Source organism: Triplophysa dalaica, chromosome 3 (assembly GCF_015846415.1).
Source record: "Triplophysa dalaica isolate WHDGS20190420 chromosome 3, ASM1584641v1, whole genome shotgun sequence".
Lineage (NCBI taxonomy): Eukaryota > Metazoa > Chordata > Actinopteri > Cypriniformes > Nemacheilidae > Triplophysa > Triplophysa dalaica.
In genome coordinates, this window is record NC_079544.1 from 20,738,133 (window position 1) to 20,765,186 (window position 27,054).

At 39.2% G+C, this 27,054-nt stretch overlaps 1 protein-coding gene across 1 annotated transcript in view; it reads left to right on the top strand.

Annotated features, from left to right (window-relative positions):
* Positions 1–27,054, top strand: part of LOC130417379 (ephrin type-B receptor 1) — a 179,417-nt gene that overhangs the window by 70,646 nt on the left and 81,717 nt on the right. Inside the window, exon 3 of the mRNA XM_056742920.1 lies at positions 7,062–7,743. Within this exon, the coding sequence (XP_056598898.1) occupies positions 7,062–7,743 (682 nt within the window). The remainder of the gene's footprint in view (positions 1–7,061; positions 7,744–27,054) is intronic.

Sequence of the window (27,054 nt, forward strand, 5' to 3'; positions counted from 1 at the left end):
AAATTGAAAGTGATGCACGCTACCTCAAGAGCTTCAACCCTAACTGTTAATGTGCCATGGTAGCTATGTTAAATGACTTGCCATTTAGAAATCAAATGGCAACATGCCGACATCTAGCTGTGAGGTTGTGAATTGCAACCAACGGCTCACTCCACCCCTCCCTTTCCAAGCACAACGGCGGATGCACAGAACTAAGATGTTTTTGCTTTCTTTGCCAATGGAGATTATGTATTTGCTCTCTGTAGAGAAGTTTGTCCATTTAGGGCTACTGTAGAAACAAGATATCAAATTCCATGTAAGTGGACCCGCGGTTTATGTAGAAAGAAAAAGCTTATTTTAAGGTAATAAAAACGTAATACTTTATTATATAAGGTCTTTATCTGAAGACATAGTTGTGAATATTACATTGCATTATTGTCGATAGATCATTCAAAAAATTACACATTGGATCTTGAACTTTGTTATTTTGATAATAAACCTGACTGTTAGTGATGGCTGTTGGGGGAACGGCCAGTTCTGCTGTTATTGCATTGAGAGTTCAGCATGACAGTATAGAGGACATAGTAGGCTTCCTTTCAGCCTTTCAGTGCTTTTCTGCAGTCTCTCTCTCTTTCTGTCTCTCTTCCTCTCGCTCTCTTTCAAAAACACATACACAAACACACAGTGAACTTTGAACTCTCTAATAAAAGGATAAAGCTTTGATTTGTATGATAGCATTTAGGATGTGTGTAACAATGAAGGTACAAACAAATGGTTATCCAACTTCAATTGTTGACCATCTGAATAGTTTACTTCTTATCTGTGTAATAGAGATCCCGGGATCGGGGTAGATTTAGATGTGGATAATAGAAACTACAAAATAAAACTTTGCAAAATTTCTTGTGATCATAAAATGCAAATATATCAGCATGTTAATCCTTTTATACATGACATCCTCATTTAAGTTTTTGTGTGTGTGATTTCAACTTTTATACATATTTTCAGAGATTTTTGTTTGAAGAGATCATGTAGCTGCACGCTGTATTGAAATCGATCCATAAAGGGTTAATAAATTTGAGACATATAGGCAGCTTTGTTCTGTAAATCTAGAGATAAATACTATATTATTGTATTTCTGTCGTTTGCAACATAATTTAGAGCTTTAAGATATTGATTTTCAAGGTTTTAAGGCATTTTACCAAATAAGTCATGTTTTTTTGTTTCAGTGTAATCTATTTTGCACTTTTCATTTTAAGGAACAAAATGTTACGGATGAATGCTTCCTACCTAAATTTTCTTTCTAAATACCAGCTGATCGTAGAAAGAAACATGGTGCATCTATGATTTCATTTTAAAGTGTCCCCAGCACTGTCACAAATCTCAGATCAAAGCGAGAACTGTTTTCATGCCTTCCTGGCTGTTTTTTTCCCATCTGCCTTTAATCTGTTAAGTGGAACTGACATCTCCTGTTGGTCTTATTTGCGTATTTGGACGGTCCTGTCTCTTTCTCTCTCTCTGTAGGATATCACCATGATGAATGGTTATGAGAAGTATTATGTTAGAGTCCAGACAGCATTAGATGTTGAGTTTTGTGGTTTTTCCTCACTGTTTTGGATATAAATACAAACATTAATTGTATTCGTCTCAATCTTTTATGAGATGACCTACCAAAAATGACACGCCTATCGCAACTCCGACACATATTTTGATGGATGTTTGTCCGGTGATACTATTGTGCACACGTCTTTTTAGCAGGTGGACTGTAGAGGAATTTCGAGTTTGATTCTTTGCAATGACTCTATCTATGTGTGATTTAATGGATATCAGTATTGGATCCATAATGTGTCCGTTTTCCCCAGGCAGATGGGTTAAAACGCTCCAGTGCCTCTGCTAACGTTGTTTACTCTCATCTCATGTATGAATTATTCAGCTTCAGAACACTTTTAACACACACACAGGCTGTGAAGCTTAAACATACGCACCCTCACATACAGAGCTATTTAAAGGCTTGTCATAGACGGCAAATGGATGTTTGGATCCTGGAGAGTTCCATTATTGTTCCCGTGATGGATGATGAAATACCTTTGCTTTTTTATCTTACTTTTTCATTATTTACTTTATTGTTGACTTTGGAAAAGTTGCAGGAATATTGAAGCTTTTGCATAGCTGTTAATGCATTGAACTGCTCGATCTGGGTGTGCACCCGTTCCGCCTTTTTATCTTATTTTTTTGTCTTAGATAGTTTTGCAACTATAGCTATCGATTAAATATAGTTTTGACATTTATGAAGAATATTTTTGTGGTTATTAGGGCAATGCTATGTGTTTTTTTGTGGCCCAAGTCAAAAGAGCCCATCTTTGATTTTCTGCAGCCAAATGCAAAGCTCGTCCTGTTTTTGTTTCTTGTTGTTAAGGCAATGCTATGTGGTTGCTATAGTGATATGGGTGGTTGCTAGGGCATTGCTTGGCATCGTCTGAGTGGTCCGAGTGAAAAGAGCCCGTCTTTGATATTCTGCAGCCAGACGCAATAAAGTCTTTCCCGTTTTCTTAGCACTTGTCCCTTGGAGGTTTCGTGTTCACTTATATTTGGATTTGCCAAAGTTGCTTTCCTTTAATGCATTATTTGTTCACAGGGCACTCCATCTTGTAGACTTTTTAACCATCCACTCAAATGGAAGTGTGGCTAACTCAATCCATGTGCTTAATGTCTGTGTCTGGAGATTAATGTGTTCGGTTGGCAACAGGTCCAGCTCTCGGCCATAACGGTTAGATGTACTTTATTGATCCCTGAGGGGAAATTTACTTGCCAGTGTAACAAGAACTACACGGGATAATGACGTTCTCCAAATGAAATCTGTAAAACCCGAGAATGTCTTTCTACATCTTTCTCCCTGATGTATTTGTGGTCCTTCTCGCGTCTGACCGGACCTGTAAATCCAGGGTACGGAAACAGGAGGCTTTAGTTGAGATCCGCGCTGATGAAAGTGTGTAGCCTAAAGGTTTATGAGCGTGATTATTATAGTCCAAGCCACAGGCCTTCAAAACAATTTTACTTCTGTCCTACACACCGGACAGTTTTAATGGCTTCATCAACGGTTTATAGACCAAGTCTGAGATTGCGAACGCTCAGATTGCCATTTCTGTGTATCTTTTTCGCTCTGTTTATTTGGGTGTGTATTTATGTGTGTGTGTGTGTGTGTGCGTGCAGTCGTGTGGAGTCTGTTGCTCTGTATATGTGTGTATTGTACCTATGTTCTGTATGTTTTTCTGTGTGTATTTGAAATTGTACTTTTTTGTGCTTACAGCATCATCCTAAATTCCATCTATTATCAAATAATGTTACTTTAATAACGCTTTTGAAAAGTATTCTGATTCATGCAACAGGCTTTATGTCAAAAGCATTACTCCAAACCTGCCTGTAGCGATTATGACAGTGTGTTAGCGTTATATGAGAGACCGTGTCCGTGCATTCGTGCTTGTGATTTTATGTGCAAATCTCTGATGGTATAACACAGTTGGTGATGTGATATATGAGGTGGCGCTGGGCTCTGTCTGCTGTAGCCGGTGGCGTGAGTCCGCTTGAGTGATTGTGGTCATTTCAGCAGACAGAGAGACAAGCGTCCCCAGATCAGGGCGGGGGACTGGGCCTTCGTCCCGCTGTATTAATGGCAGCGAGGGGCCAGATTGGACAGGTCCATCTAATACAGATAAATCATCATTACAGAGGTTTGGGGGTGGGGGGTTGCTTTGGCAGGGGCTTTCATTTGTGCCCGGAATCTCTGTAAACTCATTTATCATGCCAGCTATGTAACACTGCTTCCCCAAAACACACACACCAGTCCCATCTCTCTCTTCTTTGCACCACCCGCCCTTTCCTTCTCTCCACAGTGATGCCTTCCAGCTCCACTATGTCTCTACTGCCAATGATACAAACCCTGTTCCTATTGCAGTAAATGATTCCTTTATGGCATGTCTGCAACACGCTAGTATGTGGTGGCCATTTCACATGACAGAGACAATGTGAAACATGCAAAAACATACAAGTATATATAAATATATAGTATGTATGTGAATATAGGCTACATAGTTTATGAAGCTTTTATGTGAAATTGTATGTTTTGCATGTTCCACATAAATATAAATGTTTGTGTGTGTAATATTTACATTGCCATATTTATATTATATGATATGTACAATTGCACATTAAACTATATATAGTATGCATATATATATATATATATATATATATATATATATATATATATATATATATATATATATATATATATATAAAAACAAGCACACAGACACATATGTATATCTATGCATGTATGTTTATACAGTATATACATTATGCATATCCATATCCATAAAGAGAGAGAAACATTTTGTTTTTGAATAAATGACAAATTACACACAATAAGACTAGGGACACTTATTAGAAAATACGAAAAATAAAAAGAGGCCCATTTTGATTCCATGTTGTACAAAAACGATAGCGTGGACTTCTCTCAGCTCCTGACAGTCACTGTCTCTTAAAATCACCAGAAAGAACAATTGAACCTGATTTAATCAAAAGAGGTGAAATGACAGCACGTATAATTAAACGTGGAGATATGAAATTGCTGTGAAAGTCACAACAGATGTGTCATATAATGAAAATAACATTGTTGAAGAGGCTTTTGATTTTAATTTACTGCCATCACAGGCAGCGTTCCGGCTTTTTATTCAATTTCTCAGCGTTATTTATTGAATCGCGGGCTTAGTTTGAATGTTGCATTTATCGTGTACATCTCGTGGGCGCATGTTCACATAAATCGTACATTTTACAAGGATGAATCATGCATGCGGCATGACTTAAACAGAAGAGTGAGATTAACTTTTAATCTATATGGTTTTGTATTGAGGATGATTCATTTCTCACGTTTAATTTATCCTGTTCTAAAGACTTATTCAAAAATGAAAATCCTCACTATTTTTAAACCGCATTTTGCCATTTTCAGCCTGACAGTTGGAAATGACACTTGTTTTGCTTCCAACACCTCACGCTTCGATTTTTCCTCCAAGGTCTGCCACACAAACGCTGATCCATCACTGTTCAGATTAGATTTACTCTGATTCTCCCTTCCCTCTGTTTCTTCTTTCCTAATGTCTGTTTTGGGTTCACACGCATAAAAAGACAAACAGCCAACATATACACACATCCAGATAGCCCATCTTACAAACTCTAAACCCGCTTGGATCAGAGTGCTTTTCGGCAAGGTTCGGTAAGTAAACGACCCTCCTGAGGCCACGCTCGCTTACAAAAAACAAACAGCGCCCACACACACCGCGCACATATTCTCCGAAGGCTGCAGTATGTAACTTCGGAGCCCTCGCATAAGAGTCCACTCACAAACCTTGTGTTTGTTTCTCTCTCCCTGGGCTGTGCAACCTCAGGGGAATTCTGGGAAATTGTAGGATGCTTTATTCGATCGGCTTACTCTGTTAAAAGGGTGAGATTTTACCCATGGGGCTGTGCGGTTGTGTGTCTGTTCTCCAGGTTTAACGATGAACTGAAAAGGTTCAAGCAGCATACGGTCACGTTCAGGTCAACATGACCCTACTGTTACCACACAGCTGTCCACAGATGGGACAGAGATCGCAACAGTCTGACAGCAAAGACGTCCAACAGGCTTTACCTGCAACAGGTTGTGTTTGTTTATGTGTGCAGGATATCTGTAGTTTTATTGGTTTGTGGTTCATGTATGTGTGAATGGGCAGTACTTACCCTATCTACAGTATCTTTGGTTATCACATATCATCATCTTTAGCACGTCTCACAAAACAATGACTTCTTTTCAGAAAGCACTACGAATCACTTAAGGACTGCTCTTTTGTACTATAGTATGACATTTGTGTTCATATTTGTATGCTGCTGCAATAAGTTTGGTTTAACAAAACATTTCAATTTACTTTTTTATATTTTGTCCAGTTGGTATGAAATTGCTTAATGTATTTTGATGAATCAAAGTCAAATATTAGCCCATTCAAAATAGTAAGTTGCAAAAACAACTTTGTATATTTAGATAAATAAACTGAAGTTTAGATCATCAGCAGTCTACTGTTTACTCAACCTCTCTCCACCTCTCTCTCTCTTTCTCTCTAATGCTTCCGTTTAAACAGGGTAAAAAAAGGACAGGCGTACACCACTTTGCTTCCTTCTCAATTGTAATTTGATAGTGCATAATCTCAAATTTGTTACGCATCACATTTTATAATATGGTAATTTTGTAATAGTAAGTGGTTGGTCGCTCTTAGGCTTGAAAGAAGCAGATGCTAGAAGCTTCTTCGCCCTCCTCAGGTGATTATAGCGAGACAGATTTTGCGATCTGAAACTCCACGAGACTGTAAAAGTGCCATAAAAATCTTGATCATCTGGGTGAGGGAGAAAAAATGAAAGTTTCAACACGATTAAGTGTTTAAAAGCTTTTAGAGGGTTTTTTGGGTGGGGGAAATGGGGGGTTGGAGAAATTTCTGGGAACTCGATTTGTATTAATATTTTATGAATGCGGGAGGTCTATCCACGGTTCCACTCTGATAGCATCAAATGAACCGGCGGGGATATTTCTCGACTTTATTCCTCAAGCACCTTCTGCCATTTTAATGCGTTATTTTACACCAATGACCTGAAATCGGAAAGTCAGCTTTGTCTGCTGAGGTGTGCGTTGCTGTACATGATATATTTATGTGCTTCGTTCTGCGATGGGAATTTTGATTCATTTAAGTGATTTGAGTCTTTTGAAATGATTCACAAAAAGGTATTGGAAAAGTGAATTGTGAGTTCTATTTGAACACAATAATTAAATAATCTTAAGATTAAAACAAAATGTCTAAAGTCTTATTATGTTACATTTATGTTATGTTTATCATTCTTTTTACTCTACTTTTGATCATTTTTTAAATCTTCTGGGCTTGAATGCTGGGCTTTTTATGAAGCTATAGACAAAAATATTTTCAATAATTTCAATCCGCACATTTATAAATCATTTTCATTAGTTCACTCACAAGTTTGTGCTAAAAACCTGTTGTTTTCTTTTCTAGTGGGAGGAAGTAAGTGGCTACGATGAGAACCTGAACACCATCAGAACATACCAGGTGTGCAACGTCTTCGAATCCAACCAGAACAACTGGCTGCTCACCACGTTCATCGCCCGTCGCGGCGCTCATCGGATCTATGTGGAGATGCGGTTTACTGTACGGGACTGCAGCAGCATCCCGCGGGTCCCGGGATCGTGTAAGGAGACCTTCAACCTCTACTACTATGAGACGGACTCCGTCATTGCCACCAAGGGAACGGCGTTCTGGATGGAGGCCCCGTATTTAAAGGTGGACACCATTGCGGCGGACGAGAGCTTTTCCCAGGTGGATTTTGGCGGAAGGCTGATGAAAGTGAACACGGAGGTGAGAAGTTTCGGGCCGCTGTCCAAAAATGGCTTTTACCTGGCGTTTCAGGACTATGGGGCGTGCATGTCCTTGCTGTCCGTACGTGTGTTTTATAAGAAATGTCCCAGCGTGGTGCAGAACTTTGCCATATTTCCTGAGACCGTGACAGGGGCGGAAAGCACCTCACTGGTGATCGCTCGTGGAATGTGCATCCCGAACTCTGAGGAAGTGGACGTGCCGATAAAGTTGTACTGTAATGGTGATGGAGACTGGATGGTTCCGATTGGAAGCTGCACCTGCAAGGCCGGGTTCGAGCCGGACAATGGGAACATCTGTCGAGGTAAGGTTTTGGGATTCATAGGTTCTGTTTGTTTTCGTGAGACCCTGACAAAGACTTCTTTTGTTTTATACTGACCTAGCATTTGGTCCCCACAATGGCGGCTTCACCTATACACTTGTTTATCTAGCATTACATTTACATGCATTTGGCACATTGCATTATATTAGACATTTTGTTTCTGACTATGGGAATCCCCTGGGTTCGAACTCATGACTTTGGCATTGCTGGTGCCATGCTCTTACCACGATGCTTTAGGAAATCTATAATATCTTTGATGAACTTCTGTTGTGTTTATAGCCCTATTGTACAATTCATCCCATCTCTCCTAAGGTTAACCCTGAAACCAATTTGACATTTTTAGTAAGACGTTATTAAGTATGTTCACTAAGCCATATTACTCATTGAGAGCATTGCTTGAATGTATCACTATCCCCTGTGTGCACACACATGCACACACCCACACTTTTTGGGTTCAGCTCTCTGTTCATGCACACGCACATACATGGACATACACTCACCTAAAGGATTATTAGGAACACCATACTAATACTGTTTGACCCCCTTTCGCCTTCAGAACTGCCTTAATTCTACGTGGCATTGATTCAACAAGGTGCTGAAAGCATTCTTTAGAAATGTTGGCCCATATTGATAGGATAGCATCTTGCAGTTGATGGAGATTTGTGGGATGCACGAAGCTCCCGTTCCACCACATCCCAAAGATGCTCTATTGGGTTGAGATCTGGTGACTGTGGGGGCCATTTTAGGACAGTGAACTCATTGTCATGTTCAAGAAACCAATTTGAAATGATTTGAGCTTTGTGACATGGTGCATTATCCTGCTGGAAGTATCCATCAGAGGATGGGTACATGGTGGTCATAAAGGGATGGACATGGTCAGAAACAATGCTCAGGTAGACCGTGACATTTAAACAATGCCCAATTGGCACTAAGGGGCCTAAAGTGTGCCAAGAAAACATCCCCCACACCATTACACCACCACCATAATTGCATTAATGAGAAATTGAACAGGTGTTCATAATAATCCTTTAGGTGAGTGTATATATAAAGGATATAGTCACACACACACACATATGTCATCCTTCCTTCGAGATCCAAGGTAAAATAAGATTCTGAGATGAAGATAAACAAAGATGATTTCAAGCATTCATTTCTTGATGTGCTTTACATAATGTAGAATGCTTTTATATATAAAAAACAGTAAATTAATACTTTTTCACAGGCATGCAATATACAGTATAGTCATATTCTTCTCTCAAGGTCTGTGATTGGTCACTTCAGTTTTCACTCAAGGCCAGTGTCATATCATCTCCCTCAGGACCAAACGTGTTGAGAAGTGATAAGCTTGATTGACAGCCATCTGTTTCGATCAATACACAGATAGGACTCTTGGCTTTAGCTTCACTACCCATTGGTGTGGGAGGGCTAACTTTGAGGACCGTGTTTGCCTCCCCCACACACACAATGGTGGCAGTGCATTGGCATCCTCAGGCAAGGTCTCCTTATCAACCGAGACACTCATGATGTCCAGGCATTTTTTTGTCTTTTTTTGGTTCATTTGGTTTCTATTTAATTGTAGGCTATCGCCTGGGTATCCCACCTAGAGTGAAATGTATTTAGTCCAAAATCAGGCATGAGTAATTTTACGCATATTTTGTCTATGTTGCTTGTGAGGCGATATTCAAATGAACTTATCAAAGTTCAATAATCAGACATACTAATATAATGAATCTTGAATGCAATGTTTGAACTTTGGATAATAGAGTCTGCCAAATGCATTCATGTTAAAATCACCGGAATCATTCTAAACTGTGCTGAAATCACAAAAATGTGAAGCTGGTTGCGGTCGATCTGGGAGATAAAATTGTCATAAATCTGGAAGATTAAAGAAGGTCAAGTTTTCTTTTTCTTGTTGGTGTAAGCGTATAGCATTCTGCCTGTTACATGTGGCCGCGGTTATTAAAAGCCACTGTGTAAGAGGATTAGCGATTTTGCGCACAGCAAGTCACCACTAATTATGGATGCCTTGATCTGTGAGTTCCCATAAAGGCTTTTGATAGACTAATATACTGCAGTTTCAACATACACACACACACATATTGTATGCTTGTGAAGTTACCATAAATTCCTCGGGGTAGAATTTACCAGCGTACACAATCTAGTATAATAAGGATCCTGTAATGTTCATTAGTCTACTTTTGTTTATGACCGTCTGGATCCAAACTGCTCCACCCCTTCTGTTTTTTTTTGTTCTTTCATTGGTCGATTTGGATCTGAAGAGGGTGATTAGAGGTTGATTAGAGCAGGGGTTCACAAACTTTTCAGCCTGCGATCCCCAAAATAACAGTGCCAGGGACTCGAGACCCCCACTATCCTAGCGCAAAAGCGCTAATTAGGTCTATCCAAACACGCACATAATGACGACACAAAAGAACAAGGTCTAACATAATATGACTTTATAGTTATTTAATAATAACTTTACTTGTTGTAACATACTGTATAAACCATGAACTATTACTACAGATGGTTAAATTTCATCAAACTGATTCGAGTGTTGATGGATGTCCTCTTTATGCAAACACTGGCCTCTTTCTCACCTCAAGACCCCACCCTCGCGGCCTTGCGACCTCCCGGGGGGTCCCTACCCCTACTTTGGGATCCCCTACCTTAAAGGATGTGAGGCTTTATTCTTGGCTTTCTGGCTTTGTTAAAATGGAATTCTAGTGTACAACTTACTACATACTGCATAGCATGCACTTCATTAGCAAGTTCAGTGGGAAATTTTAAATAGTAATATCCCACATTGTTGCCATAGGGACTCTGATAATTGTCTTGAATTTTGAACTCTTGTGGACATTCGATGTGCATTGTGTTTATAGGCTTTTTGGGAAATGTAGTAGGTCATGTGTTTATTAAAAAGGACTCACTGGACGCACACGACGTTCACACTAAAAAAAGGTTAGGGGTCAAAAATGGACAAACTTGTTGGGTTAAATCTGGTGGGCAATTATATTCCCAAGGGGCCACAAGAAAACTGGCATGGTGGTAGAGGGCAGAACCAATTAACTTAACTCGGTTCTGCCCATTGCACATTATATCTTTACAAAAAAATGTAAAGTCACACTGTCACGTCGTATGCATAGATGTACGTGTTCACACTTAAAATTACTATAGATGAAAATCAGTGTCTCTCTCTCTCTCTCTCTCTCTCTCTCTCTCTTTCCGTCTCTGTTTATCTCTTTCTTTCCTTCACGCATTTTCTTCCACTAACTCTATCTATCTATCACACAGCTTGGGTTTGTTATTTTGACCCGCCTTGGAGGGAGTCCGAATAATCACTTTGTGGATGTGTGCATATCTATGTATGTGTGGTTGTGTGTAAAAGTATGAGATTAAATCTCGCTCTCGGGGTGAGAGATGATGCCTGTCACCCGAAGTAAAATCAGCATATTAATAAAATAACCTTTCCCATTAGCCACAGCACCCACACGCCTCCACAGAGCGGCCATGTTGGCTCAGCTCTCTCCTCTGGGTTTTCAGTAAAAGTAATTTGGGCTGCTGCAACCGGGCTGGGTGGAGCCGGAATGAAAGATGGTGCATTGCTGGGTCTGTATTCTGCCGGCGTGTGTTCCCGAGACTCTGACAAGAGAGGTGAGAGGTCAGACAACCCCTCACAGTCTGTTGAATTGAGCAGAGATACACTCGCCGCAAGAGCTGTCTGAACTGACACACACTTTAAGAGAAGACAGCTTTATACACATAGACACACACATATCCTTCTCTACACACACACACATACGAACACAGACATAGATGTAAACATATATGCATTCACAAAAAGCATAGAAATACATACCCACACAACTACATTATACATACACTCACTGTTATATAAACACACACCTACAGCTCGGTATAAATTCCCAAACATCGCAAACACTGACACAGACAAACAAAGCATGGATCTGCATTCCCTCTTTCTCTACTAACAAACTAATTTTGCCTCTTACTTTAATTTCAATTTAAAGTAGCGCTGTCAAATCAAATAGTTGCGATTACGGTGATATTTGTGTTTATAATATACGTGTGTGGCATATATTAATTTGTATAAAGATACACACAACACACACATAAACACAAACATTTCTTTCAGAATCAATTGATTGAGATAAATCAAAAGTACAATATCACATTAACAGGACACAATACAATACAACACAATGCAAACAATAAAGTGGTATTAAAAACTGAGGTGTTACGTGAAAGATATATATTTTTCTTACACTCTCTCTCTCTCTGTTTTTCTCTCAGTGATTAAGCGTTGTGGTTTAAAAAGCGAGTGCGGTGTAATGCTGCTAAAAACACATTGCTGCACTCTGTCTCTTATGATCTTTATTTTTACATCATGTACACAAGACTGTAAAATCAGGAGTGGACAGATTTGATGTGTGCGTTGAGAGATGTCTGGGATCATGTTGAGGGTGGATAAACTCCAGCTGTGGGTTCTCTCAGAACATTTGGTGTCTTTTAACATGCGCTTTAAAGTGGAACCTTTGGGCTTTAGGCGTATTTATGGTGGGTTTGTTTTTATTGTAGATTTAAATCCTGGTGACTCAAATCACTGTATATTTTCCTTGTCTCTCTTCCAACACACCTGATTCACATCATCGACTTGTTATCAGAAAGATACATAACTAAGTACATAACTGAGGACTGCCAGATAAAGCAGACATGCAAAATGTGCAACACCGTGGGTCCCCAGGACTAGGAATTACTAAAAATACATGGTAGATTAGTATTTAATCTTTGCATTTAAACCTGTTATTTCTGTTAAAATAGTTGAACAAAATGTGTGAAAAACAATAATGAAATCATTCAGAAGTGCACCATGTGGTGCGGTTTGTTTCAAAATGATGTGGCCTGTTGAATATAGAGGCATGTTATTACTTTTTCAGACTGCCAAGTTGTAAAGTTAGATATAAATTCTGTAGACTTTCATTGAAGGAGGGACGGGAGTCATATATAGGGACCAGAATATCACCACTTCGAAAGAACACCCTAGCAAGAACAGTACCCTGGGACCTTCCCACACACCCTAACATCGTGACAATGAGTTCTGCACTAGAAATCACTTGTATTTTCCTCAGAAAATGTAAAACTGTGCTTTTATCCCGCTCGGTGCTTTCATTATTAAAAGAGTGATATGTGTGGGCTGCAGACAGGAGGTGTGTTTGAGTTGGCTTGATAATATACAGCTCCTCTGATGCTGCTGTTACGGTCTGACGGTGTATAGGGGACCAGAGCAAATCAGATGGACAAAAATGAATAAAAGTAGGAAGAAATGAATTCCATTTCCTTTAGAAGTAATCAGCATTGGGCAGTGTATATGAGGACAGCCGCCCCAAGGCATGCTGGGAGATCTGTGGTCATAAGAGAAGAGATAAACCTGAAGTCTGCCTCAGTCTGTCTTCCCCTGTCTATCTTCCTCTTTGTCTGTCTGTCTGTCTTCCCATCTATCTTTCAGTATGTCAATGTTTATCTTGCCCTCCATCTTTCTGTATGTCTATTAGTCAATCTTCTATATCTGTCTGTCTGTCTGTCTACACCCTTAAAAATAAAGGTGATTGAAAGGTTCTTCACAGCGATGCCATAGAAGAACCATTTTTGGTTCCAATAAAGAACCATTTAGCCAAAGGCTTTCTTACTTTTTTTATAATCTAAAGAACCTTTTTCCGCCAAAAAGAACCTTTTGTGAAACAGAAAGGTTCTTTAGATGTTAAAGGTTCTTTATGGAACCATAAGTGTAGAAAAGCTCAATAAAAGGAAGGAAGGAGGCGGGAACTGGAAGACAATTAAACAAAGTTTTAATATAAATAACAACAGCCGGCGGCCCCTCATGGCCAACCGCCGGCTAACAAAACAAACCACAACAAAAGATACTAAAGAAAAATGGCGGAAGAACAAAAGAACAAACATAGAAACGTAAAACATGTTCGGGCCCGGTCCTCTCTCGTCGACTGTCCAGTTGCTCGTTCTCTAATGCTCCCGATCTCCTATGTGTGATACGAGACCGGTGCGCGCACAGCTGGCGCTCATTAACAATTACTCACCGGTCTCGAACCACGGTCTCGCCCCGCCTACTCCACTACAATAAGGTTATTCTATGGCATTGAAGAACCTTTTGAAGAGTGTACTTGTCTGTCTTTCTTTTTGTTCTGTCTCCCTGCCTACATCTTGGTTTCTTCAGTATCTGTCTGTCTGTATATCTACAGTATCCATGTGTCTTCCGGTCTGTCTATCTTTCTGTTTTCCCCCTTCCTCTCTGTCTCTTAATCTGTCTGCCTACCTGCCTATCTACCTACCTGTCTGTCTATCTTTATTTTTGTTGTATGTCTGTCTGGCTATCTATCTGTCTGTCTTTCCGTTTGTCTGTCTTTTAGTCTTCCCCTCTAACTGTCTTTGTCTTTTTACATTATCTGACTCTCATTCTATCAGTCTGTCTTCCTTCTGTATCTGTCTGTCTGCCTATCTGTCTGTCTGCGTGTGTCTGTCTTTCTCATCCAGTTCAGCCAAGGCTCTATTTTCTGAGCCATTACAACTCACATTCATTTTGTAGATCTATACTTTAAAAGTTTGTCAACGATTCTCATGTATGTCTGTTTTTATTTAAGGTCCGGTTGAATGTACCTATAGAGTAGTATTGCATACTTTCAATCTTCGATGAGTATTTAGTTTGTTCATATAAAAGATAGATACAGCTGTACGATTATTTCCGGACAAATACGACCTCCTGGGGGTGTGCGGGGGGAGGATCTAAATTAAGAGCACACAATACATCATCGCATTGATTCACTATAAGTTTGTGTTGTTTACATTATGCATGTACGCGCCGATTGCCGACAAAACACAGACATATGACTTCGAAACGATATGCAAATTACCGTTATGTCCACCGTTTATATTACATCCATCCCCGAAATGCCGTGAACAAACAAACACACCTCAACTTCTCTCACTATCGCAAGAGTAAAGACCTGCAGCTGCAGTCCCACACCGCAGTCAATCTTGATCTTCCTATCGCTCGTCGGATGACGTGTAGCCGGGCTATTTCTTCGCATTGCCGTGGGCATGCTTTTCCATGAAAATTGCCCAATAAGGTACTAACTAACATAACGTTTTTTCATGTTCAAAAAAACCATTTTTCCGAAACCTACACGAAGCTTTGGGGAGTGTATCGAGCACAAAAAACCCTATGTAATACGTCCAACTCGTTCTTTGACAAGTTGACCATATTAAGCATGAGAAACTAGCACTATTCACATTGAACAGACGAAACAACGCATGGAACAGCGTTAAATCCCCTTTTAAGGAATCACACTCAACACTCAACACAATATTGATACATACATGAAACCAATACTCAGTGAAGTGTCCTGAGGTATGAAAAGGTCACAACACTTTCATCCGGAAACGTTGTATGCTTTAAATATGATATTTCAAGTTGATTTGTTTTCTCATCTGAGCTCTGCATCTGAGCTTTTATTTACATCAGTAAATCTACAGCAAACCACATGTTGTTCTGGGTCCTTCTGCCTCAGCAGTCCGTCAGGTCAGCAGTAAGCATAGGTCAGTCACTGATGTGGTCGGGGTAATGGTTCGGAAAGCCTGCCCCAGCAACAAAGTCCCTGTATGGGGCCCGGAGCCAGAAACATGCAGGCAGAAATCTGTTTCCCAATCAATCAAAGCGCTCAACACACAGACCGGTGATTGATCGGCTGCCGGTTCACGGCTGTGTGCTTTTGGTTCTGACCCAGATAAGCTGTTTTTATTCTGATTTGACAGTTTTGTTTCATCGCAGATAATCACTCATGTTGTTAATGAACGGAATGGCGTTATTGCTGCTTTAATGAATGATGGTTTACTGTGTTTACTGACATTTTCATTGATTTAATCGAATATAAGTAGGCTGTCGGCCCACTGGGGAATTTGCACACTTTTTTTATCTTTCAAATAGTGTTGATTGCTTTACTGAATATTCTGTGTAGACACACTTGTTTTTATGGCAATTTTATGCAGTAGTGTGTGACCGCTTTGCTTTGCTCTATCTTTTGCACTTGTCGTATACGTTGTGCGTTGTATTGGTTTGAATTGTCGTCTAATTTTTTTGTGACAGCTTGTTTTGAAGGAGCTTTGTAGATACACGTTCTGTGTAGGCCAGCAGATATATGTAAAGGCAAATGTACATACATATTCAAAATATTGAGAAATCAGCCCAGTTAATATTTATAGGCTGTTTTATAAAACGTCCAGTGGTAGAAAAAAACTGTAAAAAAAGTGAGTGAGAACCAGGTGTGGAGTTGCTTAAGATGTTTTTTACTCACCTCAGAATGATTGACTTGTTTTATCGACACACAGTGGCTTCAGTACAAACAATTGTCAGTCAAACCATCTCTGACCTGCTAAAAACAGTGACAAGGAAAATAGAAAAATGCAAATCAAGGATTTGTGTGTGTGTATGTGCGTGACGTGAGGCTGTCAAAAGTAACCAAATACTTCCTAGCCGCCTCTCTTGAGAACAACCTCAGCACAAACTTTATAAGCTTGATAAGCGGCTTTGACTCTTGTGTTTGAATTTGTGTCCTTAGATGAGACTTCAATACAGATAAAAGTAACATTTTTCAGCTGTGTTCCAAATACTCTTGTGCTACCTACCTGGGTAGCATCTCGGATGAAGTCTCTTTCAAGCAGGAGGTGGCAAATCCATGCCTAGATTTGGTCCTTGGGTGTATCCTTCATATGTTATCATCCTTTGTACCAAAGATTTTTATAGACAGTAGCTTTGCATGCAATATTTCATTTATGTCTGCTATGAATTTAAACTCTTATCAGGCCATCAAAGTGTTAACTTAGCAACATGTAAGACTCTGTTGAAAACTACATTGTGGTAGTCAACTGGTGTGGGTTGTGTTAGCAGCGTTATTTTTGTAGAAGTAAGTTCCAGGTAGTTACATACAGTAGAGTTTATTTTGTTATAGTTTTGCTAAGAAGTCAGTCACACACACTGAAAAAATAAATATTTAAATTAAACACATTTGTCAAGTAGCAACAAGTTGATTCAACACACTTTTTAAAATATTTAGTCTCAACATAATACTTAATCCCTTCAAGTGGTACTAAATGAATAATTCTGTTTTGTTCAAATGGAATTGTTAAAACTAGAGGTAGGGTTTCCAGTTTTATGTGCTTTTTTGTGTTTTTTTTCAGTAAAGAGACTTGTTAGTGAGTTAAGAACTTCAATCAAAATATGAAACCGTCATCATCTGACCCTCGTGTCATGGAGGACTTTCTTCTTCCGCAGAACACAAATGAGGATTTGTTTAAGAATAACTGGCACCAGTTCACTTGCAATAGTCATGTGTCACTACAATTGAAGTCAATGGGTGCCGGCGCTGTTCGGTAACAACCTTCTTCAAAATATTTACAGGATTGTAATGACAAGAGGGTGAGGAACTTAAGACAGAATTTTAATTTTTGGGTGAACTATCACTTTAACAAACATATTTGGCCATTTACCAATTTATGCTAATCCAACAGATTTTTTACAGTGTATGACATAATCTTGGATGACTTTACACTTTAAATGCTTGGTTGTTTCAACCCATGATTGGGTAAAATGTGGACAAATGAACCGAAAATAATCCGTATTTTACAGCTAAGCGACTTTTATTAACTCCAAGTTCAGAGTCTGTGGCACCGTTACCAGCAAAAAACAATCCCCAGTCTGGTTTACATCAGCGTCAGGATAATATACAGAGTTCTTTAGTGATAGAGTCTGTGCGTGTAAGTGAAGTGAAAGAGAGGAGGACAGTTGGGACCCATAAATACACAAGCCTGCGGTCTGTGTGTGTGTATTATTATCTCCACTCAGTCTCAGACAGCGCTGATTTGTAGATCGGCTGATAGTCTGTTGTTTGTTTGGTTATTTATTCAGAACTTGTGCTCTCCATTCTATGAACTGTCTAGTGCATATTTAATGCTCTGGTTAGAAGCTCAAATTACTTAGCGCTTTGTCGTTTAAACCCCGATTGTGTGTGTGTGTCTAGGATACTGAAGTGTGGAAACCAGATGAAAAAAAAATCCTTTAATAAAGCTGTGAAGCGGGTCAGGACTGATCATGGTGTCAGCTGAAGCAATGAGCCACGAGCCTATTAACGTAAAGCCGAGCACGATTGAAGATATCAGTATTCGGTTAGTAATAAAATGTATTTATAATAATCACAATAAACAATTCTCCAAGTAATTTAGTTCATTAGCAGAACTTGAGGTTATTTATGGTTGCCCGTAGCAAATTAACACATTATTCGAAAATACGAGTGATGTGCAGTCAAGAGTGTTACAACATAAAGCTCAATCTTTGATCATCGTTCTGGTTTTTAAATATGTTTTTTCCTTTCGTAAAGATCATCCTTGGTTTACTAAGGCTGAAATTCTGGTCCCAGGTTAAGACTGAAGTCCCTCCTACACTGTAAATCCACGGGAACGTAGGCGAGTGTGAATTTTTTTTGTATAGCTCACACGGGACTTAATGTCGCGGTGCATTTTTATTATTTTGTAATTGCTTAAGAGTGCTGAAAACGTATCGCCACGCTGGAAGCCATTGTGCAATGGCCCATTCCTATGCAAACCACATACTTGCACAAAACCAGCGCACACACACACACATAGTGAGGCTGTATGGCCACGTTCATTGTGTGATGTGTGCAGAGAGCATTCGGAAAGGACCCTTTTTCTATCTGTGCTGTTGAATGGAACGGAAGGGACGAGTGTGTCAGTTGGTTCTTCGTCAGTCACGCCTTTACTCCGTTGATGGAAGATGTGCAGGTCTGGATTCACAGCTTGAAAATGAGAGCTCATGTTTTTTTTGTGTGATCAATATGATCATCCAAGAGTCTGGACAAAAAGGCCAAGTCGTTCAAAAATAGAACATTGAATTGAGTCATTTAATGTTAGTCTGGCCATCACAAGCATATGCCAGAGGCAAGCTGGAAACAAATACACGGGTCTAATAATAATGGCTATTCTGGTCTGTCTGGAACCAGAATAGCGGGAGCGGTTGTATTCTCACTTAAATAAAAAAGGCTCTCCCCTCGATACGGCTTTTGGATATTGTGAGTGTGCCGGCGTATTCTATAACATTCACAGAATGCAATGGGGCTTTTCACAGCCCGCCGGTGGTGCGTATGAGGAGAAAGAACGTCTTAGTTTTGTGAACGCCTGAATGGAAATTGAAAAAAGGCAGGAAGTCTGCTCAATCAGAAGATCTCTTAAGTTCCTCCGGTGTTTCACTGTTAGAGACAACATTAATGCTCTATAAGTGTGTACAAACACACGGCATAATGATCCCTTTTCACAAACACGCACGCAGTGTGAAGTCACCTTCAGACCCAATTAGGGAGCTCTCTGACCTCTCTGAGATCAGGGTCCTTTATGTGGCTTGACAAAAGGCCATAGTGACAGAACGAATGAAAGAAAGAGACATCTAGACAGAGAGACGAGTTAGAAAGACTTCTGGCATGGGACTGCGCTGAATAGGCTGAATGGCTTAAAGGTGTAGGTACGCACACACAAACACACACACACACACACTTGGTCTTAATGAAGAGCACGGCCTTCAAAAGCCACATTGTCCACGTCATCCAATTCCTCTCATTTTTTGGGTTTCTCTTCACTGTGGAATCTATCTCTGAATGTCTGTCTGTCTGTCTTTCTGTTTTTATTTTTATGTTTGTCCGTTCATTCTTTCAGTATGGACACAGATATATTATACTGGCTTTATACAGATTAAAAAACGTTCTTAGGCCTTTTTTCCCTTACCCTAACTTTGCCTCAATATCACCATCTCTGTTTGAAACGACTTACTTTATTACTTTACATAGCTGCTTGTCTTTACAAAGTCAAATGACATCAACCTGACATTTTAGATTAGATTAGATTCAACTTTATTGTCATTACACATATACAAGTACAGTGTAACGAAATGTAGTTTAGGTCTAACCAGAAGTGCAATTAGCAAGTGCAGGATATACAGTGTGAATAAATACAGAATACAATATTAGGAAAATACTATACAGTGGGCATGTACTATGAAAATATGACAGTCGGTATGTACTATGAACAATATATACAGAAGGCTATATACTGTGAACATTAATGTACAGGTGGTTATGAACATATAACAATATAGACTATACAATAGTGCAAGTGACTTGAGTGTGCATTAGTTACAGACATTAGCTATTAAAGTTACAGTGCAGTAGATGAGTTGATGCGGTTATTAAAGGTACAGTGCAGTACATGAGTTAATGCAGTTATTGAAGTTATAGTGCAATACATGATTAGATGCAGTTATACGGTTACAGTGCAGTACACTAGTACATTTCTAGTGAAGTGTTTTTAAATCAGATATGATTAAAATAAGCTTACTGTTATGAATCACGTTAAGGAAAAGAGATTTTTGAAGTTATGCTTGTGCTGTCAGATCGATTAATCGCGATTAATCAATTTCAAAATAAATACTGACGTTTATATACTGTGTGTGTTTTGTTTTCATTTATATGTATATGAATGGACAAACATACACGTGTATATATAACAAATATTTACCACACATAAATATATTGTATAGCACAAACATTCATTTGTGATCAATTAATCATGATTAATCAATTTGACAGCCCTAGTTCTTTCTCAATAACTGATTTTTGTATTTTTAACCAAATCGTCTGCTGCTAAAATCAAACATGTAAACACAGAGCTAAAATTTCTTATCACAGGCTCTGTCCAGTGTGTCAACATGATGAAATATTTACCCATGTAATCTGTATGTTAAACTGCCGTGAGTCTGTTTGCCCCGAAGAGCTCATTTCAATCTCCAGACCTGCGGCTCAGAGTTCACATTTCCCATTAGTAGTCGTAAGCGTCTCTGCTACATCCTCACTAAAGCCCAGGCTAATGTCAGGGATAGTTTGCGTTGGGGATCACTGAGGTTATTTAAAACTCGATTTCTCAATCCACTCTCAAATTGACCCTGAGTGTCATTCCTCAAGTCAGCATTCGGGTGTTAAAGGGACAGTACAAACACAAATTAAAATGTCCCGAGATGTCAGTCCTTTATAGATCAAGAGACTAATTGGAGATCTAAGATGATTCATTGGTTTGTCTACAGGGCAAATACACGTTTCTTTCTGATATACAGAAATTAGCTGAATGTTAACAAATGGATAGAGTTGTAGTGTAGTGAGAATGCATGTCAAAAAATATGTTTAAAAAGTGTAATCAGAAATCTTGGAGTTTATGTTAAAATCGCAGATCTTTAATGGTAGAGTTTAATATCTTGGCGAATTTCTATTGGTGGATTGATTGTCATTTTATTACCACACTTACTACAAATATTATGGTAAAACTATGGTTATAGTGAGACTATGCAAATTTTTGGTTATTTTGTTTTAGATTCACACTATGGTTAGCGTAATTAAACCATGACCTATTTGTGATTTTGTTGAGCTACTAGAAGTAGAAAAATCTCCATTTGTCCTCCATTTAATCTCATTAGTGTAGTGGGAATAAACAAATGAGATGGAGAGAGCTCTCCTTATTCCCTTTCTTTCCTCTGGTTTAGGTTGATCATACAAGAATATTTTACAAATGTACATTCTACCCAGTCTTTTTGTGTAAAAAGAAAAGCAAATTGTTCATATCAAGCAACCCTTACTTGAACAGGAATGGAAGAAGGTAACTCAATACCGCTCCCACCAGGAGAGCTCAGATCTGTGACCGCTCCTGAATGGTTGCTAGAACTCACCTGGCAGTCTCACACCAGGAGCCCTTTTTGGCCTCAAGCTGGTGACGCCTACACAGACCACAGAATTTCAGTGACAAATTATTGATCAGAGGGAACCATCGAGAGTGACTATGAGGACCCCCTGCCACGGCTGCCTACTTGCCTGAGCAAAATGTCAAATAGCTTTAGTAAAATGAATGAGACGAGAGTGCTTGGCCTGCTAAAATCAGAGGATGAGGAAATGAGCAGTCTGATCTCCTACTGTCTGCTTTTGTGTTCTTTCTTTTTGTCTGTCTTTCGTGTAGTACTTTCTCTGTTTCTCTTAGTCTTGTTTCAGTCGGGAGACTCGTGTGTTGGTGAAGCAGACAGTAATAAGTGAAATTGCATGTGTATAATCATACTGTGTCACAGTGTCTGATCTTCTCTCTGAGAGTCTGTTTGTGTGACAGTTCTGGTGAAACACACTTCTGAAGGAATCAAGTAATCCTCCGCAACTCTTCTTAAAGGCACAGTATGACATTTCTGCACTAAATTAGTGGTTTCTGGAGGCACCAAATACAATGTCACAATCACAAACGTTTTAATGTAGTTTACTCTCTTCTTGGATGTCAACGGGTACCCTCACCTCAGATGGATCCAATGTCGCTTTGCTTGCATAGAAGAACGTAGGCTATTAAAGGGATAGTTCACACAGAAATGACAATTCTGTCATCATTTACTCACCCCCAAACACAGAAAAAGATATTTGGTAGAATGCTTGTAAACGAACAGTTCTTGGCCACCATTGACTACAATTGTAGGAACAATTGCTTTATACATTTCTTTGTTCGGTTGAACATAAAATAATATATTTTGAAGAATGTAGGAAAGCAAACAGTTCTGGGACATTTTTGACTACATTTGTCATTTTTCCAATTGTAGTCAATGGGGTCCAAGAACTGTTTGGTTACAAGCATTTGTCCAAATATCTTTCTCTGTGTTCAACCAAACAAAGAAATGTATAAAGATTTTCAACAACTCAGAGGTGAGTAAATGATGACAGAATTTTCCTTTTCCCTTCAAATATAATGAGGTTATAGGTCAACAATTTTTCTCTATTTATTGAAAAGAACACCAAAATCAATTTTATTTGTTAAACAAACATGTAACATTGGTGAAAGCTTATAAAGCTTAAATCTAAACCAGACGAGCTGCATGCCAAGGCAGCATTTTTGGTCATCACAGGTGTGATTTCTTTGTTCATACTATTTTGTTTACAGTTTGTGTCCAAAATTATTACTTCGAAAATGAGACAGTCCCATAATGCATTGCTTTCAACTCTAAAATGCTAAATACTTCATTGTTTTCCTCAGACTTTTTGCTTTGGATAAAGTATGTAAATGAATGTTTCAGATTTTACGAAAACATTTCTACAAAGTCAGAGTTGAAAAATAGGGATGCCAAATCTTTTTTAATTTTATTCAAACGACTGTCACTTGTAATGTAATGTCTTAGAACAAGAAGGTAACAGTTTACAGAATATGAAATGATTGTATTGAGTTTTAGATCTAAGGTGAAATTCACTGCTGATGTTTGTGAGGTTATTAACAACAAACACCTTTGTCATGTGATTTCTCCACCCAAGTGTTTCATCCGACCTGGGATTACTTAACCGAGTCTGTTTTCCTAATGAATGTCCTCATGAGACCAAGAACGGAACCTTTTCATCCGTCTCTATTCTCTGAACATTTCCATGTAAAAATCAGGCCAGTACTCTTTTCCAACTTCATGGGAACATTCAGTTATTCTTGGATGTGAATGCTCGCTGTAACCTGACAACGTTGCCTCAGGTGTACAAATGAGATTTACGATGCACTGTCACAGGACAATAACCATAATATTTCTCTTTCATCTGCTCGTCTTGTCTCTCTTCCCATTCTTGTTTCATTGAAGGCAGACGTTAGGGAGGAAAGCAGGGAGATGTAATTTCAGATGCCATGATGGCAGTAGGAGAAAGAATTCAGAGAACAAGATAGTCAGCTGGCAGAATTTTTTTTTAAGGGTTCTCAAGATTTCCTGAATTTGCCAGACGTCTATCAGACATGAGGGAAAGGGATTTTACATTTCCTCTCAAGCAGACTAATGTACAAAGACATCAGCAGTTTTCACAAGTAAAAACATTGCTAACGGACATTTGTTAGGTTTGTGGCAGTCTTTAATGCATTTTGAGTATTTGAGGCACTTAGAAGCAAGTAAATAAAATGCTCAGAGAAAACACTGTTTTGTTTTCAATTCTGGGCGGACAGAAATTGTAATCGCAGGTTCTACACATGTAATTGTTTGTTTGGCACTATATCATTTGGGCGTGATTGATTTAAGATTTGCCCACCCTAGATTTCAGGTGAAAACAAAACTAGCTTTGATTGGCCGCTTGACATGTCAATCAACGTTCTGTTTTAGGCCAAGCTGAAGCTGCAGGAGAGATCAGAAAGATCTCATACACCTGATAAAATCACTTTTAATGTTTTCATTTTTTTAGCGATGTAGTCTAGAATCAGTTGTTTGCATCTTTATCATGTTTGTTTCTCTAAAGCGATGACATTCAGGTTGTCAAGGGTTTGACTATTTTTTTAAACCCACGGTTCATTTCTAGGTTCCTTTTCTGAAATTGAGGTAAAATAGGATCTTATCTCAGTTTATGAATACGGTGAACTGCGGAGGTTTTGAGTCACTTCTGCCTTTAGTCTGTGAAGAGGCTGAATGCTGTTTTGGGGTCGGCGCGTCATTCGTTCCTCTTAAAGGTGAAAATCCGGTTCACAGATATACAGCAGCGTGTGAACAGCGGGTCTAACAGTTGACTGCTCTCCTCTGCGTGTGTAACAGAACTGCACACTGTACGTCTCGCAGCTTTGTGTACACACAGACCTCTGCTCCGGGCTGCTGACTTTTAAAACACCTTCTGTTTCCATTCACTGAGATGTTTAATAATCCCTCATCGGGCCAAAACCTGGAATGTTTGGGGCAAGATGGATGAAAGGTGATGTTTTTGAAAAGCATTCGCTGGTATTTTCATTCACTAGATTTTCATGCGGTAATAGGTTTAACAAATGTGAAAAGGCAGAAAAAGATTTCTTACTATTCAGGATTTCCCCTCCCTCATTTGAGTCATTCTAAGAGGATTATTGAAGTGATATTCACGAGCGCAACTGCGTTTTATGTTTTCTAAGGTGTGCAGGGGAAACTTTTGGAGTGGTTACTTTTGAATGGGCTCAAATTCTGATTGTAGAGTCTTTGCACGTTTTTTTTTTCTAGTGCTTCTATAATTTGACGCTGTGCCGTTCATAAATTTTTTTTCTCCATGCAGATCTACTGTTGTGAAATAATCTGATTCTAAAGGACTGCTTTCACATATCACGTAAAGACAAAACAAAGTGTGGTTGTAAGATTTGCATGTCATTTAGTCCGTGGCCATTTCTTGGCAAGAATAGGCTAAACTAATCTCCCTTATACCATTTTGCGGTTCAGTCAAAGACTTGAAGAAAGGTAACAATAGGGGTTTTAGCATTAAACTCCCTCTCTGTCCCTTTCTGGTGGAGTGGCTGTGCTAATAGTATGTCATTTTGTGTAGTGTCAGCCTCTGTCCGTCTGGAGGGGGAACCTCATTTCACCCGGCTGACCCCGTTCACGGCCATCAGACGCCCCTCTGCCCTAATCTTCCGGAAAGCTCCTTATTCTTTCACGTTTAGACAGGCAGATCTCGGCCTGCACAAAAAGCCAGTCACAGAACCCCAGTCAACCCACACACATAAAACAGAGTGATGCGAAGTAATGAAGCTGGTGGAGGGTCTTATACTCCTCTCAGGCAAGAATTGCCCCTCTGAGAAACAACTCATATAATCTGCTGCTCTTTGGCTAGAGGAACGTTTTGTGTGAACTGAAAAAAAAAAATAAGTCCTTGAGCAGATATCTGTGGCATTTTAGTTTCTAGAAGGTGAGGAAATTATGACAGAACTTTATTTTTTGTGAACTATCCCTTTGACCACCTACATGTGTGGATTGACCAGCAATGATAGAAATTTGTTTTTAAATAATCTAAACATTTAGCAAATAAAGAAATTGTTAGTTAGGATGATGATAGGTAATGATGGGTAGGTTTAGGAGTATGATGATAGTTAAAGGTCCAGTTTGTGAAATTTTGCGGCATCTAGTGTTGAGGTTACGAATTGCAACCAACGGCTCACCCCACCCCTTTCTTTCGAAGCACTACGGGAGCTGACACAGCACTAAGATGTTGTCGCGTTTCTGCTTCTTTGCCGAAGGAGATAACATATTTACGAAACGTATGAAATACTCATTCTAAGGTAATAAAAACATAATGAGTCTTTATACAGCTCTGAAGACATAGTTATTTATATTATATTCCACTTCTGTCTATAGATCCTCCCCATTGCACCTTTAAGTTACATTGCAACATAATATAATACTGCACGTCTTTGCAAAGTCCCTAAAAATGTATGAAACCATCCACATGCCATGTGCATAATAAAGCTACGACCTACAAAAAACACTCCCAACAAAGACAGTGATCCCATCTGTTTTTTTTCAGAAACATGTTTATACTTTATTTATTTGTTTGTTGGTTCAGTTCTTTCCAGAGAAGCTCACACGGTGTACTCCTCTACCTCGCTTGGCCAGAGGCTTCGAGTCTTTGACAAAGTCACCAAAGTCAGCATGGCCTCAGGTGTGTGTGTGTGTGTGTATTCACCTTCAAAGCTTGGCACATTTAAATATTCCGGCATCCTTTCAAACATCAAAGAGAGAAAATCCCGCATCCCGAGCTGCTCTGTTAATTATAAACTTCATTAAAGGTAACAGTAAATAAAAAATAACCTGCATCATTAACCTGTAAAAGTTGAAGCAGATTAGTTGTTTGTTGTTTTGAAGACATTCGGTAAATAATCAGCATTGATATATGCTTATGATAAATATGTTGTGTTAAAACGTTCAAGAGAGATATGTATCAGGTTGCAGACGTGACATTCGTTTTAACAGAGCTAAAAATAAAACCGACTCTGTAAACAAATACATACGTTTCTTGCATTTATTTGTTCTGTTTTTGTAGAGATGTTTGGTAAATAACCAGCGGTAATAAATGAAGATGAACGGCATGTTGTGGAAAGCATTAAACAATTTATTTGATCGTATTCGAATGCCAACGTGACATCGTTTAAAAGCCATCCGCAAGTCATTCTTCCGCGTTCCTCTCGAAGACACCTCGGCACACCCCAGTCCGCAGTAAAAACAACACGCACCCCAGATAAATCTGTGCCGTGACAGCACGGGAAGATCAGATACAGACGGAGGAGTCAAAATAAATAAACTAATCCGCCAGCAATACAACTATTTAAAGCTAGCTGATCCAACTCATGCTGGCGCATCTCTCACGGGCGAGCGGCTGAAAAGAATAAAGCCAC